The sequence below is a fragment of the Onychostruthus taczanowskii genome, unplaced genomic scaffold (assembly GCF_017590055.1).
Source record: "Onychostruthus taczanowskii isolate IOZ18803 unplaced genomic scaffold, ASM1759005v1 scaffold127, whole genome shotgun sequence".
NCBI lineage: Eukaryota > Metazoa > Chordata > Aves > Passeriformes > Passeridae > Onychostruthus > Onychostruthus taczanowskii.
This window is the reverse complement of record NW_024498429.1, coordinates 59,254-72,843: the sequence shown is the minus strand read 5'-3', so window position 1 is coordinate 72,843 and position 13,590 is coordinate 59,254. Positions and strand designations below refer to the sequence as shown.

General features: G+C 41.4%; 2 protein-coding genes across 5 annotated transcripts in view; one reads left to right on the top strand and one right to left on the bottom strand.

The window, feature by feature from the left end:
* Nucleotides 1-1,048: 1,048 nt before the first annotated feature.
* Nucleotides 1,049-5,393, bottom strand: FAAP24 (FA core complex associated protein 24). Of its 3 annotated transcripts, none has more exons than XM_041396239.1 (5): nt 4,905-5,393; nt 3,606-3,757; nt 2,857-2,996; nt 2,099-2,251; nt 1,049-1,525 (listed from the first exon to the last, which is right to left on the bottom strand). In XM_041396239.1, exons 2-5 carry the CDS (start codon nt 3,715-3,717, stop codon nt 1,283-1,285), a joined length of 648 nt encoding a protein of 215 aa, XP_041252173.1. In that variant the 5' UTR covers nt 3,718-3,757; nt 4,905-5,393; the 3' UTR covers nt 1,049-1,282. The 3 variants fall into 3 exon arrangements, with proteins under 3 accessions (XP_041252173.1, XP_041252174.1, XP_041252172.1); XM_041396240.1 differs by lacking the exons at nt 2,099-2,251; nt 4,905-5,393 and adding exons at nt 2,306-2,458; nt 4,238-4,375; XM_041396238.1 differs by lacking the exon at nt 4,905-5,393 and adding an exon at nt 4,238-4,375.
* The window catches only part of CEP89 (centrosomal protein 89), a 33,143-nt gene continuing 24,283 nt past the window's right edge, over nt 4,731-13,590 (top strand). Inside the window, exons 1-6 of one of the 2 annotated variants that reach the window (XM_041396235.1) lie at nt 4,731-4,868; nt 6,604-6,710; nt 7,890-8,045; nt 9,977-10,178; nt 11,423-11,528; nt 13,455-13,483. In XM_041396235.1, coding sequence (XP_041252169.1) covers nt 4,830-4,868; nt 6,604-6,710; nt 7,890-8,045; nt 9,977-10,178; nt 11,423-11,528; nt 13,455-13,483 — 639 coding nt within the window. In that variant the 5' untranslated portion in view covers nt 4,731-4,829. The remainder of the gene's footprint in view (nt 4,869-6,603; nt 6,711-7,889; nt 8,046-9,976; nt 10,179-11,422; nt 11,529-13,454; nt 13,484-13,590) is intronic. The other variant, XM_041396236.1, reaches the window with a different exon arrangement.

Below are 13,590 nucleotides of genomic sequence, written 5' to 3'. Positions count from 1 at the left end.
TGGGCAGATGGCCATTTGCCATAGGGAAGAGGTGTTTGTCTTGCAACACAACAGCCACGTGCCTTTAGATGTGAAATCCAGTCTTCATAGCAGAGTGACAAAACCTTAGGAGAATAAACTCTGAGCAAATCCATGTATAAAGAAGCTTAAAGTACTCCCTAGTTGCCTAAAAAAAAACCTAGTACTGTACTTTCCTGTACTTTTGGAAATTCTGATGTTTATTATTCACTAAATGAAATAATTATGTCTTAAGTTACAGACAAATTTTCATCCCAAGTACAGAATCAGTGTAAATAGCAGGTCCACCTGCTGTCCATGCTAGCCAGGGTAAGAGAGGGCTTTCAGAGGTGCCAAGGCTCCCTCAACAGGGAGTGGAAAATCATACTCTGCTGCCTTCCTGCTGTGGTCCAAACTCCCAAGTGGTATGAGAGATGATTTTCACACACCTCCTCAAGGAAAAAGGCAATTTTACCCTTAGAAAATAGGATAAAAATATAACTTAAAATGCAAGATGTCAGGAAAATCAATCTTCTTTACAAATAGATTTTCAAAATATTAATACTGGAAGAATAGTATGAATTAGGAATTTTGTTCAAAGCTTCCCATATTATTTCTTTGTAGTGTATATAATAGTATGATTGATAGTAAAATTAACATATTAGAAGTTATAATTTATCAAAATATTTTGCACTTTATTTTTAGTATGCCAACCTATATTCAGATGGACAACATGAATTAACCGATATTTTGGATATCAGACACATGGGAATGAATTTGTTAATGCTTCACGAAATGGAGGGGTGACCAGAGAAATAAGTTAGTGTGAAGTCAAATCTGTATTCCAGTAGGACTTTCCAAAGGAACTCCAAAAATTATAAACCAAAAGATGTTGCTATAAAGCAATATATGCAAACTTTTTGAACACATGTAACATATTTCCAGTTACTGAGAAGTTACTATGCACATTCATATGGTGTTTTTTTTCTTGAAGTCCAAAGTAAGCAAGCAGATTGCTCTCCCATTTTTTAACACAGATGCTGAAAAACACAGCTTTCTTGGTTTTTATTTGTTCTACATGGATGCAAAATACAGACTTCTTTCCAAGGCAATTTGCACAGCTTAATCTATATGAACAGAGCAGATGTAAAAAAGAAGCATCGGAGTCCAGTTGCTGGTAGCCATGATTACAGAAATCAGAAAAAAAATTGTGGTTATTAAAACCAAACTTTTATAATTCAGAAGAAAAATCCCAAATGTTCGTTTTGCAAAATACACGTGCACATCAGGAATGTAAAAAAGTATAAATCTGCTGCGCTCCTGTTTGTCCCACTGCTCGCTCGAGCTCCCGGATGTCTGCGTTACAAAGGCGCTGGATGCTCCCGAAGCGCTGCAGCAAGAGCAGAGCTTTTGTTTTGCCGACGCCGGGGATGTGCTGCACGGCCTGCAGCACGGCGGGCTCGGCCAGCCGGCCGCGCTGCCTGCCAAGGAAGGGGTCGGCACCGCGATCCCTGCTCCGCTCCCGCACCTGCGGCCGAAGAGAGCCGTCAGCGGCACCCCGCGGCCGCGCTTGCTCGGCCTCGTCCCTGCGCAGCTCGGAAGGGAAGCTGGAGGTACAAGCGCCCTGCTTGGGTGTGCTCCCTTGCGGGGTGCAGCTCGACAAAGCCTTACTAAGAAACAATTTCTCAATAGCAACAACAAATGAAAACAAGTATTTCTGTCATCTTTGTGATGCAGTCAGAGAAACGGAAACAAGAACCAATTTTAAAAGTTTCCCTAGTCTTAGAGAAAGCAAAATCTCGAGCTGATTTTGACAGTGACATTTGCCTAATGCTAACTAGAGGCACCTCATAGAAGATTACATTTAAAAATGCAGGATCATATCGGCCTTTTTCAGCCTTCAGCCTTTTTTCTTTGTTCCCAAATGAGCCTTCTTTCCACTGAACTACACCACTGTATCACTGTTGCAGAAGATTTATTCCTTACATTCAAATGATGTTGTGCTCCTTTAAGATCCTATGTATTCTCTCTGAAATGATCATTGGGGAGATCTACCTGCTTTGCTTTATATCTCATATTTTAATATAACACAGAAACTTACTAGTTGAATAATAAGCTGAGAAGCTTCTCCTTGATTTGCCACAGGAAGCAACACCATCCCAAGTTCAAGTACAACAAGTTTTTGTACTCCTAGGTAGTACTGATCACTGATTTGGGTTTTCTCTACGATTACAATTCCCCTAAGACTGCTGGCCTGTATTGAAAGGAAAAAGATATTAGAAAAAACCTTGTTAATGCAGAAACTTACTAGTTGAATAATAAGCTGAGAAGCTTCTCCTTGATTTGCCACAGGAAGCAACACCATCCCAAGTTCAAGTACAACAAGTTTTTGTACTCCTAGGTAGTACTGATCACTGATTGGGGTTTTCTCTACGATTACAATTCCCCTAAGACTGCTGGCCTGTATTGAAATGAAAAAGATATTAGAAAAAAACAAGTTAATGCAACGTAACAGAGACAAATTCCTTAAGTATGAGCTGCCTAATAGCAAATCAGAGGAAGAGCATAAGTTGCAGCAACAGGACAACGGTTTAATGTTAATGACAAGTTAATGCAACGTAACAGAGACAAATTCCTTCAAGTATGAGCTGCCTAATAGCGAATCAGAGGAAGAACATATAAGTTGCAGCAACAGGACAGAGGTTTAATACAGCTGCAGAATTTTTCTGTTTCCAGGTGAAAATTATCCCACAAGGTCATCTTCAATGGAATTTTTAAAAATAACACAAGAAGAATGTTTTCAGAAGCATGGAATAAACAAGTATCTCATGAAAACTTTTCACTTTATATAGCACTTACATTTCTAAACCTAACCAATCTTCGTTTGAATTCATCCCCTGCAACCAGATCTGCTTCAGAAATAAGTAAAATGCAAGTTCTGTTTGAAAGATGAAAGTCCACCAGTCCCAAGCCATCTTCAAAGATGAGTCTAACCTTCCCTTAGGATGAGATTGTTAGAAGAAAAAATACAGTGGTTAAAAATATACTAACAATTATTTCACAGCACAGCCTTCCTAAAGTGTCAATAATTCTAGTGATTTGATAATGAACTTTATAGAAAGCCTTTTTTCCCTTTAAGTAAATCTATTACAAGCAGTCCAAACTACTGTCTTTAATAATGCAAATTAATGGCAGTTCCAATCTACGGATTTAAAAGTACTAGAGCTGCTCAGTAAACTCTGGACTTGAACAAAAATATCACATGCTTTTCTGGAGGGAGCATCATAATTTAGTTTGTTGTGCCAGCAACATAGTAGCAGAGTATAGATGTGAATTCAAGGGAGATCAGTGGGGATGCAAATCTGCAAAGCCCCACAAGAGCAGATTCTGCTGCTTGCCTGCAGTGCTCTGCAGCTGTGAAAACTGAGCTGACCACACAGATACTGGACAAACAACTGGGATCTTTCAGCCTGCTAACATAGGCCATACCATAAATATGGGACCAGTCAGGCACAGAGTAAAGCACATTCCAGCTGTTCTCAGCGTTACGGGGCAAGAGAGGGGAATGCTTTGCCTGATTTGCTTTTCCTCTTCCAATCTGTGCTTACCTTGTAGCCTTTGGGCTAGCTCTGACCCTCTCCACTTCTCATTTCCAATCACATGCCCGAAAGGGACGACTATAGATCCTGCTGTCACAGGAGACTTTGCTTTGGTTGTCATCAGACCTCCTTTAAAATCCTCCTTCACTAGCAGTTACACCCTAGAAAGGAAAGTGGAAAAGTAGCGACACATTTTACAAACCTGTTCCAAGCTTTAAAATTTTAATAATAATTAATTTAATCAAATTTTAAACCTAAACTTAGGCTGTAATATTCTGGAAGAGACACGATCTCCTTCCTCAAGCTTCCTTACAGCTAAGGTGAACGTATCAACCCTAGAAAGGAAAGTGGAAAAGTAGCGACACATTTTACAAACCTGTTCCAAGCTTTAAAATTTTAATAATAATTAATTTAATCAAATTTTAAACCTAAACTTAGGCTGTAATATTCTGGAAGAGACACGACCTCCTTCCTCAAGCTTCCTTGCAGCTAAGATGAATCGGCCAGCAATTCTGTTCACTTTAACACAGGCTGTTGTGTTACCTTGCAAATTCCACTTTCAGCTCTACCAATCAGCCTAAAAAACGCCTGAATTAAAACACACAGATGATGAAAAAAAAACCACATCGCCTTTTCCATACCTTCATCCAGCTTGCTGGGAGGAAATCTTCCTGAATTACAAATCCAACTCCATCTGCCCCTCCATCCCTCAGCTGGTGGAAGTCTCCAGACCAATTATTACACGGTGGGAGAGATTATGTTCAGGTTTGCCAGCTTTACGCGGTGCTCTGACTTTAACGAGCCTTGGAGCTAAGGCATGATCTAAAAGGCACCACGGACAAGCCGGTAGCACCGCAAACACGCACACCGAAACGCATCCCACGGCGGAGCCCCCTCGGGAGCGGGGAGAGGCCGCACGGGCGCGGCGCGGCCCGGCCCGGAGGAGCCGCTCGCGACAGCCAAGGGCCCGCCGGGCAGCGGGGCCGGGAAGCTGCCGCGGGAACTCCGCAGGCCGCGGGCGGAGGAGGAGCGGAGGGCGGAGGAGCGGAAGGCGGGCCCCACCCGGAGCGGTTGCTACGGCCGAGCGAGGCTGAGTAAGGCCCGTGCTGACTGGAGGAGCGCGGGCCCGCAGCAAATCCGCCGTGCCTTTGTTTCCAGGCGGGTCGCGAAGGCGAAGCGTCCGACGCGGCGGGGAAGCGGCCGTGAGGCGGTGGCTGGAGCCGTCCCGTCCTGATGGCGTTCCTGTTCAGGAGAGGCCGGAGGGGCCCCTTCGTGAGTATCGCCGTGCCTAGCGCGGAGCTCCCTTACCGTGAGCGGGGACAGCGGGACGCGGGGTTCAGTGCGCGGCTGGGACGAGGGGTGGTTTCTGCGGCTGATGCCGGTGATCTCTGAGCGCTTTAAAGTGAGAATCGGGGAGAAAAATCAAGCCCAAGCCAAGACAAAAAATGGTGTCTGCGGGCGGGTGCTTTCCTTTCCTTCAGTCCCGGGCCTGCTCGGCTTTTCAGGAACGCCGAGCTTCCCTTCCTCTTCCCCTCCCCTCCCCTCTGGCCCGGGCTGGCAGTGCACTCGCTCGCTCCGGGGCGATCCTCGCAGCACGTTCGGTGCTGTGAACTGGTCCAGGTTCTGATCGGCGGCCCAAAGCACACAAGGGCTGTACGGTTGTCAGCAGCTGTGCGGTGTGCTCTTCCAACGCACTTGCACCAGCTGAATTTTTGTTTATTACTGCAGTGAGAGTATTGATCTTCTGTTGTTGTCATAGTTTTACCGTGGGATGACTTCACTTCAGCAGTGTTCCCTGGCAGTCTTAGTAGGGTCAGTCATAGTCGTGTCCTACAGTCAGCAGCTGTAACAAAAGAAATGGTGCATGCCAGACACACATGCAGAATTAGGGAGCAGGGTGTTTGCATGACTGAGTAAAAATGCACCGTTGAATTCTTTGATGTGACTTCATGTAAAACCAGAAATATTTCCCAGCTTGTATCTTAATTCTCCTGTCGGAGAAGTGAATTCAAGAATAATTTGGGGAAAAAAGATCTGTAGCAGAAATAGCAGGAGCTTAGCCTGTTTCACTCCATAGAAAAGTAACATCTGCCCAAAGGTGATGGATTTATTATGGCATAGTATTTTGTGCTGCCTAGAGAGAGGATAAGAGGTAATGAGCACAAGCTCAAGCACAGACAATTCAAGTTAAACATAATAATAAAATACTGTGAGGTGGTTCAGCACCGGTCCAGGTTGGAGATGCACAAGACATGACTGGACAGGACACCAAGCAACCCTCTCGTGGTTGACCCAGCTTTGAGCAGAAACTTGAGCTGGACAATCTCCAGAGCTCCCTTCCAACCAGTATACAGTTTCCTTCACAGTACTTTTGTAGGAACTCTGGTCCCAGTTTTCTGACGTGGTATTTAATGTTATACCATCTTTAAAAAAAATTACTGTGCTTGCTGATGAAAAAAAATTATTGGGTTTTTTTTTTGTTTCTTTATAATTATGGTTGAACCTTTGACTGCAAGACTTAGTGGTAGGGTTTTGTTTTTTCCATCTCATACTGCTATGACTGAGGAATGACAAACTGTAGAAGAAAGGGACTAATACTGTTAGTCTGAAGCAGCATTCAGGTATTTTGAAAAAAGGTATTTTCTAGTCCAGTTTTTCTTGTATATATATATATAGGGAAAAGATGAGTAAGTTAAAATTCTGGTTTTGCAAATTGTGATATAGTAGATAGAAAATGTACATTCATGGGTCTCATGTAAATTACATTTCTAACCTTCAAGAGCAGGTGTTCATAAATGTTAAATGAACTTGCCAGCTTTACATGGTGTTCTGACTTTAAGGGGAATGAAATGCCATTTCAGGTCTTCTGTTTACATTAATTGCATGTAATTGTTCTTCCTTTTTATATTATTTTTCATTGTTACTTTCTGTGCACGTTCAGTTCTGTGTTTTTTCTCATTGTAATCCTTAAAGTCATTGTCAACTAATTTTATTTTACATCATTTAGAAACATATAGCTCATGGCCTGGTCCCTGCTGCTACCATAGCTCCTAAACCTGCAGTTCCCCGCACCCCTCCCCCTCGTAGTCCAAACCCTTCTCCAGAAAGGCCCAGGTATGTGTTGGTTTTTGGGGTTTTTTAAAATTATTTTTTCATTTTTTTATATATTTTTGTTGTTTCGTCAGGTATTGTAGCATACTAGAAAAATCTGATTAGAAGAATTGCATGTCTTTACAATATTTACAAATCTTTTCATAAAAAGAATATATATTTAAGGGGGGAAGTTTCTCACTCTGAACTTTTTTCCCCACTCCTAAGCATGGTAAATATTCAAGACAGTAACTGTTATGTGACTTGTCTGAGTCAATTAGAGACAAATGGACTGTTTAAAGTTAGTGGAATTTTTAATTTGGCTGCTACAGTGGAGTGTAGGACTGCAGCAGCACAAGTGCTGTGAGTCAGGAAATGTTAGCTCATTAGAAAAACAAAAATTAAACCTTGCTACCATACCAGGGACTTAAAAAACTAGCATGGAACAGCACACTGGATTGGAAAAATGCAAATTCTTTTTCTTTTAAGTTGTAGTTTCTTACAGTTTTTATTCTGTTTTTTTCTGCATTCTGGTTGTTTTCTGTGGCCTTTTTAGTGTCTGTAACATTTCTAGTTAATTTCTTCTTCCTTTTTGGCCTCAAGTTCTTGTCATTCATTTTACAGTTCTCAGCATTTCACTGCTTTAATCTTACTTACTACTTATTTTTCCTTTTCATCATACCCTTCTCTGTACTCCACAGCATCACACAAATAGGCACTTCTGTTTGCTTGTCCTGGTTTGCAGTGTGCCAACATTTATTAACAACTTCAGAATCATCAGTAAAAGGTTTAGAGTAGGGAATAAGGGAGACAAAATAGCAGGACATGGAAGACCTTTTCAACACAACACCAGGTAGTATTGTTATGGCTAAAGTGAATGCTAAATACTGTAAATTATTGATGTGAATTTTGGAAAAGTAACTTGGTATATTCCATGATTTTCATGCATGTGGTTTGGGAGAAACGGTAGATATTGTGCCTTACTCTTGGATAGCTGCATTACAGCAGCAAGCTGTTTTGTGCTTTTCTTTGGGAGGTTATAGTTTGTAACCAGTCCCACAGCATTCAGGGGGATTTATGCTTGTTAACTGGGAACATTTTGATTTGATTAAATAGCGAAGACATTTTGCAAAGGGAAAGTTATAAAATGTGGAGCACAGAGAAAGCATTATTGCTTCATTGCTTTATTCTGTTTCCTTCCAGGTCTGCTCTAGCAGCAGCAATCCTTGCAACAACACTAACAGGGCGCACTGTTGCTATTCCTCAGCCTCGGCAGAGATCCCTTTCTGAAAGTGACTCCACCTACTTGGAACAAGAATGTTTTGAGCCATATGCAACAGTCACAGAGCTCAGAATAGGGTACTGTATGCCTTCTGGTTTGATATCTTAAACTGTGGTGATAAATGATACCTTGGAATCTCTCAATGATCACTTTTACCAAAGACTGACAGCAGACTCCTGCTGTTACAGCTACTTTCTTTTTTCCTACCATATCATAAATTCAGTCTGAAGTGTCTAACAATCCTTATTCCATTTCTTGTAAAAAGTGGTGTCACACATACAGTCTTCAGAGAGGCAGATTTTGATTGTACAACAGTCATAACTAAAATCACACACTATTTCTGTCAAATGATGATCAATTTTACAGAATGTGATGAGCTGAGGAATCACTTGAATTACATGTAAGGTATTTCCTTTGTGCTAAAATGACCATTTCAAACTCTCTTTTTGGTAGAATTAGGAATCTTCTATCTCTAACCTGTCATTTTAAGATAGAGAGGAAAAGGTGGTACCAGTGTTAATTGTCTATTTTAGAGTATACAGATAGACACTGTCTTGGAGATGGTTTATTATCCCATACCATTTGGGGGTTTTTGTTCTGTTTGGTCTAGTTTGTGCCCAGGGTGGCTGCTGTCCCTGCTTCAGCCCCCACGCTCCCTGGCTCTGGGGCTGTCAAGAAGAATGGAGCTGAGCCGGGGTGTCCGGAGGGAGTTTGGGGCAGGGTGAGGGGCCTGGGCTTGTTCCACTGGACACACTGACCAGGGATCCTGCTGTTGCTGTGGGTTTTGCCTGCTGCTCTTTGTGGTTTTGTTAGTTTTTGTTTGTTTGTTTGTTTGTTTTGGTTGGTTGGATTTTTTTGGTTGTGTTTTGTTGGTGTTTTTTTTGTTTTGGTTTGGTTTTTTGTTTTGCATTGTTTTGTTTCTTTGGGGTTTTTTTTTTGTTTGGTTGGGTTTTTTTTGGCTGTTTTTTATTACTGTTATTTTTGCTTTGGCACTGTGACTGAGCTTGCCAGCTTGGCCTCTTTTGCTGCTCCGCTCTCGGCAAGGCCAGAGCCAGTGCGTGCCCACCAGGACTGGGAACACCCTGCTTCCCGCTGGGACTGCCCCAGCCTCCGCACAGCCCAGGGACCAGCCAGCGCCGCTGGCACTCCCGGGGAGTCTCTCTGCCGTGTGTGGGAGCAGGGCTGCTCCTGCCCGGCCCCTCCGCGGTGCCCCGGCTGCTGCTCCGGGGTTTTTTCCTACACCGGAGCTGTTTCGCCCCTCCCTTCCAGGAGGTAAAAAACTGCAGAGTTTCTGCTGCCTCTTGCTTGCTGTCCCGGGGGAGCCCACCGTGCTGCTCCGGCTTGCTGCTCTGAGGTTTCCTGCTAGAGCCCCTTTCGCTACCCAGAGAGGCACGGGACCGGCTGTGAGTTTGTAATGGAGGCGCCTTCTCCATCCCCTGTGCCGGCTGTGCCCGCCGTTGTCTGGGAGAGCCGGCCGGACTGGCGCCACAGCGCCCCCTGCAGCGCGGAGGAGTCACGGCACCCGCGCTGCCGGCCGGGAGCCAGCAGCGCCCCTGCTGGCTGCAGCCAGAACTGCACCGAGGGGAGGGGCAGCCCAGGCTGGTGCGGGGTTTGGGGGGTAAGGCAACACAATTTCAATATTTAGCATTTGTTCTTTTTTTTTTTTTCTTTCCCTCTGGTTCTGTGCCTCGCAGGCACCCTTATTTTTTTGTTAATAAACAGGGTTTTTTAACTTTCACCCCCTGGTATCTGTTTCTCTCATTGGCGGAAGAAAAGGGGGTAATTGAAGCCCTTTCTCTTTAGAGGAAATGCTCATTCTAGGGTGTTTTCTCCTGAAACTTGTCTCGAAAGCAAGACAACTACATTCCTTGTTTACAGCTAACAGAAGCTTAGATATCTGTCTCTTTGGACTTGTGTATATTTTAAGACTGATGGTTCTACTTTGCTAGTGTGGGATTTTTTTGAAGAATTGGCAGTGCTGAAACAGACATTAAATTGCTTTTTGCAGATCTAACTGGAAACTTGATGGTTGTGACGGATCTCCTCTACAGTCCCTGGAAATATCAGGCAATTATGGTGAAGATGAGGACATGGAGACATATCTTTCAGATGCTGATAAAGAGGCAGAGTCCAGCTGTCAGAGTAATGACAAAAGGGAAGGAAGCTTTAGCAGCAATGCTGTTTATGCTGTTCCCTGCAAAACTAAAAAGGTAAGATTTTTAAATGCATTAGTTCTTTTACCATGTTTTAATGTATTAATGCATGTTAATATTTCAGATGCTTTGTATTCTCTTCTTATTCTTTAGACGTATTCAATATTTATTTCACATGCTAATTTTTGTGTTTCATTTACTCTTACATGAGTTACGTAGGTTTGTTGGTTGTCACAGTCTCTCTCTGGTTATTAGGAGCACGCTGGTATTGTATGTAATCATCATGCATAATTATATTGTATATAATAATCATGAACAGTCTTGTAAAATGTCCAGTAATTTATATTGAGCATGGTGCTTACATAGTAGAAGATTTGTTAAAAGCACTAGTAACTTCCTTGTTAAATGGTGAAAGCTTAGTTAATGGTTTGGTGTTGTGCTAATAAGCACAGACCTATATAGAAATGGGGAGATTCAGAATCAAACAAAATAAATTTACCTTTTCTTGAAGACCAGGTAATTTTTGTATGCTATGATTTTGGATTGCTTAGCCAGCAATGAACCTAATACTCCTAAGGCACATTTAAAGTTAAATCAAAAATCATACAAAAATTTAACAGGAAGAAGTACATGAGTAGGAAAAAGACAATGAAAGATCTCTTAAAAAATGCCTCTTCAAAAAAACCCAGCATCAGTAAAGTATGACCATCAGTCTGAGAATATACACCACAAATCCCAAAACATGAAAGAATCCCTAAAACACCCCAAGGTGCAGTGACAGTAGCTGGTAAGAGGAGGGAAGGGGAAGAAAAAGAAAAGAGGGGTGGGGGTGAGTAGAATATGTGGAACACTGGTGTGTGATCAGTGGGGAAACCAGCAAAGATAATGTTAATTAATGGTTCATTGATCCCTCACAGCACTGATACAGTAGATAAATGGCTGATAATCAAGATCACATACGCCACAGCAAGCCAGGAAACACAGAATAATTTCATGGACTCTTGTAACCAAAGAAGGTGACAGAAAGTACTTGAACTAATCACTTCATACTTGCTAACCTCCTGTTGATCACTGTAAGGTTTAGATTTCATTTGCATGGAGCCCTAAACAACAGCAACAAAAGCTCCCCAAGAAAACAAGAGAAGAAACAAATCTTATAATTTACTCTCTTAAAATATTAGTGAACAATTCTGAATTGGACTGGGATGTTAATACACTAAATGTGTCATACAGATGTCAAGGTACATGGGCTGTTTTAACAGTCATGTCATGATTTAGAGGTTTGTCGTATTTTGACATAGGAGGAGCTCCCACCATCTCCCATTCCTAATGCTGACAAGAAAGAGGTTTCTTCCCATGAAACTGAGTGTCAGGTGGTGGTGGATAAGTCAGGTGTGCAAACAGAACGTAAGTAAACTTACTTTAAGTCAAAATGCCTTGCCTTTTAATTCCATTGGGGAAAAAATAATAAAATAAATGTAATACTATATTGTAATATTGTACTCCTTTTTTAAAATGGCAGTTAAAGAAATGCTATTAAATACTTAGCAGCTTCTAATAGTTACAGAAAATTAAAAGCCTGCATAAGGAGGAAAAATTGGTTTATACTCACTGTGGAATGAACTGTCAGCCACTGTAAAATAAGGAGGTGGGGAGGAAGGTTTTGTGAACTCTTGCCTATGCTCTCTACTATGCTTTTGTTGATATATGTGCCAGAAACAGTCAGGTTTGTAATCTGGAACTTTTTGGAGTTTTACTGTGTTCAAAAAAAAAAAAAAAAGAAAACATTTTTAATCAGTTATGTCACTTGTATGAAAAAATGTCTGAAAAACAGTAGTAAAGACCTCTTGAGATTTTTAATAATCAAATGGCATGATAGTGGTGTTGTTTATACCGTCTGCAAAAGTTGTATCATTGTTGGTATCAGAATGTTTCTTCAGAATAGAGAAATAAACATGGTCATCAGTCTCAGGCTATCAACCTAAGCACTGAATTGTTAAGCTTCACAAATAATTTTTTTTCAATAAGTAATTTCATTAGGGACATTTGGGTTGTTACTGGATCTGTCCTTAGGCTATTTTCTTATAACAATAGAATATTGTAGAGAGAGAAATTATAACAATAGAGCAACACCAGTCTACTGGTATAGGAGTTTTCTTGCATAATTATCTTGTCTGTTATTTTCAAATCAGGAAAAGGGAAATAAGAATCAGTTTTGGAGCTGGAAAATGCAATTTTTACAGAGGATGGTTGTAGCAATGATGAATGAAAAATACAGACTCCCCGTAGCAGCTGCAAAGGAAGATGGTTTATTGCAGAAAAGCAGGCCTTTTTATGCTGTATTCAGGGAGTAAACTCTTACCTGTTTCCATTCCCATGGAGCAGAACAAACATGCAGTGGCTGCCTGCCTCTGCTGTTCACATGTTCCTTTACCCCATCACCTTTTTGATGACACAGTGTCCACATGTACCCTGACCAGTCAGAATCCCAAACACAAGGTGGGCCCACACTGCTTACATGGCTTGTTTTCTGTTTACAGAACTTGTTTTTTAGGTTATGTGACTTGGTTTTTGCTATCCCCTTAGCGAGGCTTTCCCAGAGTGCTTTCTGGTGAGCTGAAGTGACAAAAATGAACAGAAGTGAACAGAGGCCTGCCAGGCCCTTATTCTATAAGGTTTTTCTCATCTCCCACAGATGGTAGCACTCTGTAGCTAGTGGATAGGAAAGAGAAAGCACAACTGAGTCAATTTTGAAAAAATTGTGTCTTTCTAATTTTTATTCACATTGCATCCCAACATTTTCCAGTATTATTTCAGTGGACTCTATTTATTTCTCTTTTATAGAGAACAATATTCAGAAAGAATGGCTGCTTTGATAAAACCATTTGGGAAGTGAAGGCATTAAACTGAAAAAATGTTTCTAATCCCTCTTCTACATAGTAACTGCTGTAGACCTTGAAAGCTGTCAGAATTACTCTTGTTTTGTTCAGAGATGCAGTAGGATTCGAGTCCAGTAAAATCAGTGACAACATTTCATTTGTTCTTCATTCAAATTCTAAACTTGTAACAGAAGCCAACAATACAGCTTCATTTCTTCTGTACTTACACCTATCCAGTGTGAGGTAAAGTGAGGTCTCACATCAGTGTCCTGATACACCATGAAAGAGTTAATGGAAATCTGTGATCTAATCTGTGGTTTGGCAAGGACTTTCTTACATTTATTTGCATGTATTAAATGTGTGCATACATATCCTTATGAACCCTTAGAGCTTATGCACTTAAAATAAGTTTTCTAAGTTCTAATTGACTGAAAGATCTGTTTTTCTTTAACAGAAAACCAAAATCTGGGCTTGAACTTAAAGGTAAGACTTTTATAAAGGTTGATTTTTTTATGCATTTTGGAAAATAGGGTGTCATAAAAAGCTGATAGGTTTGCACTCACTTAAAACCAATTTATTGCCACTACGGA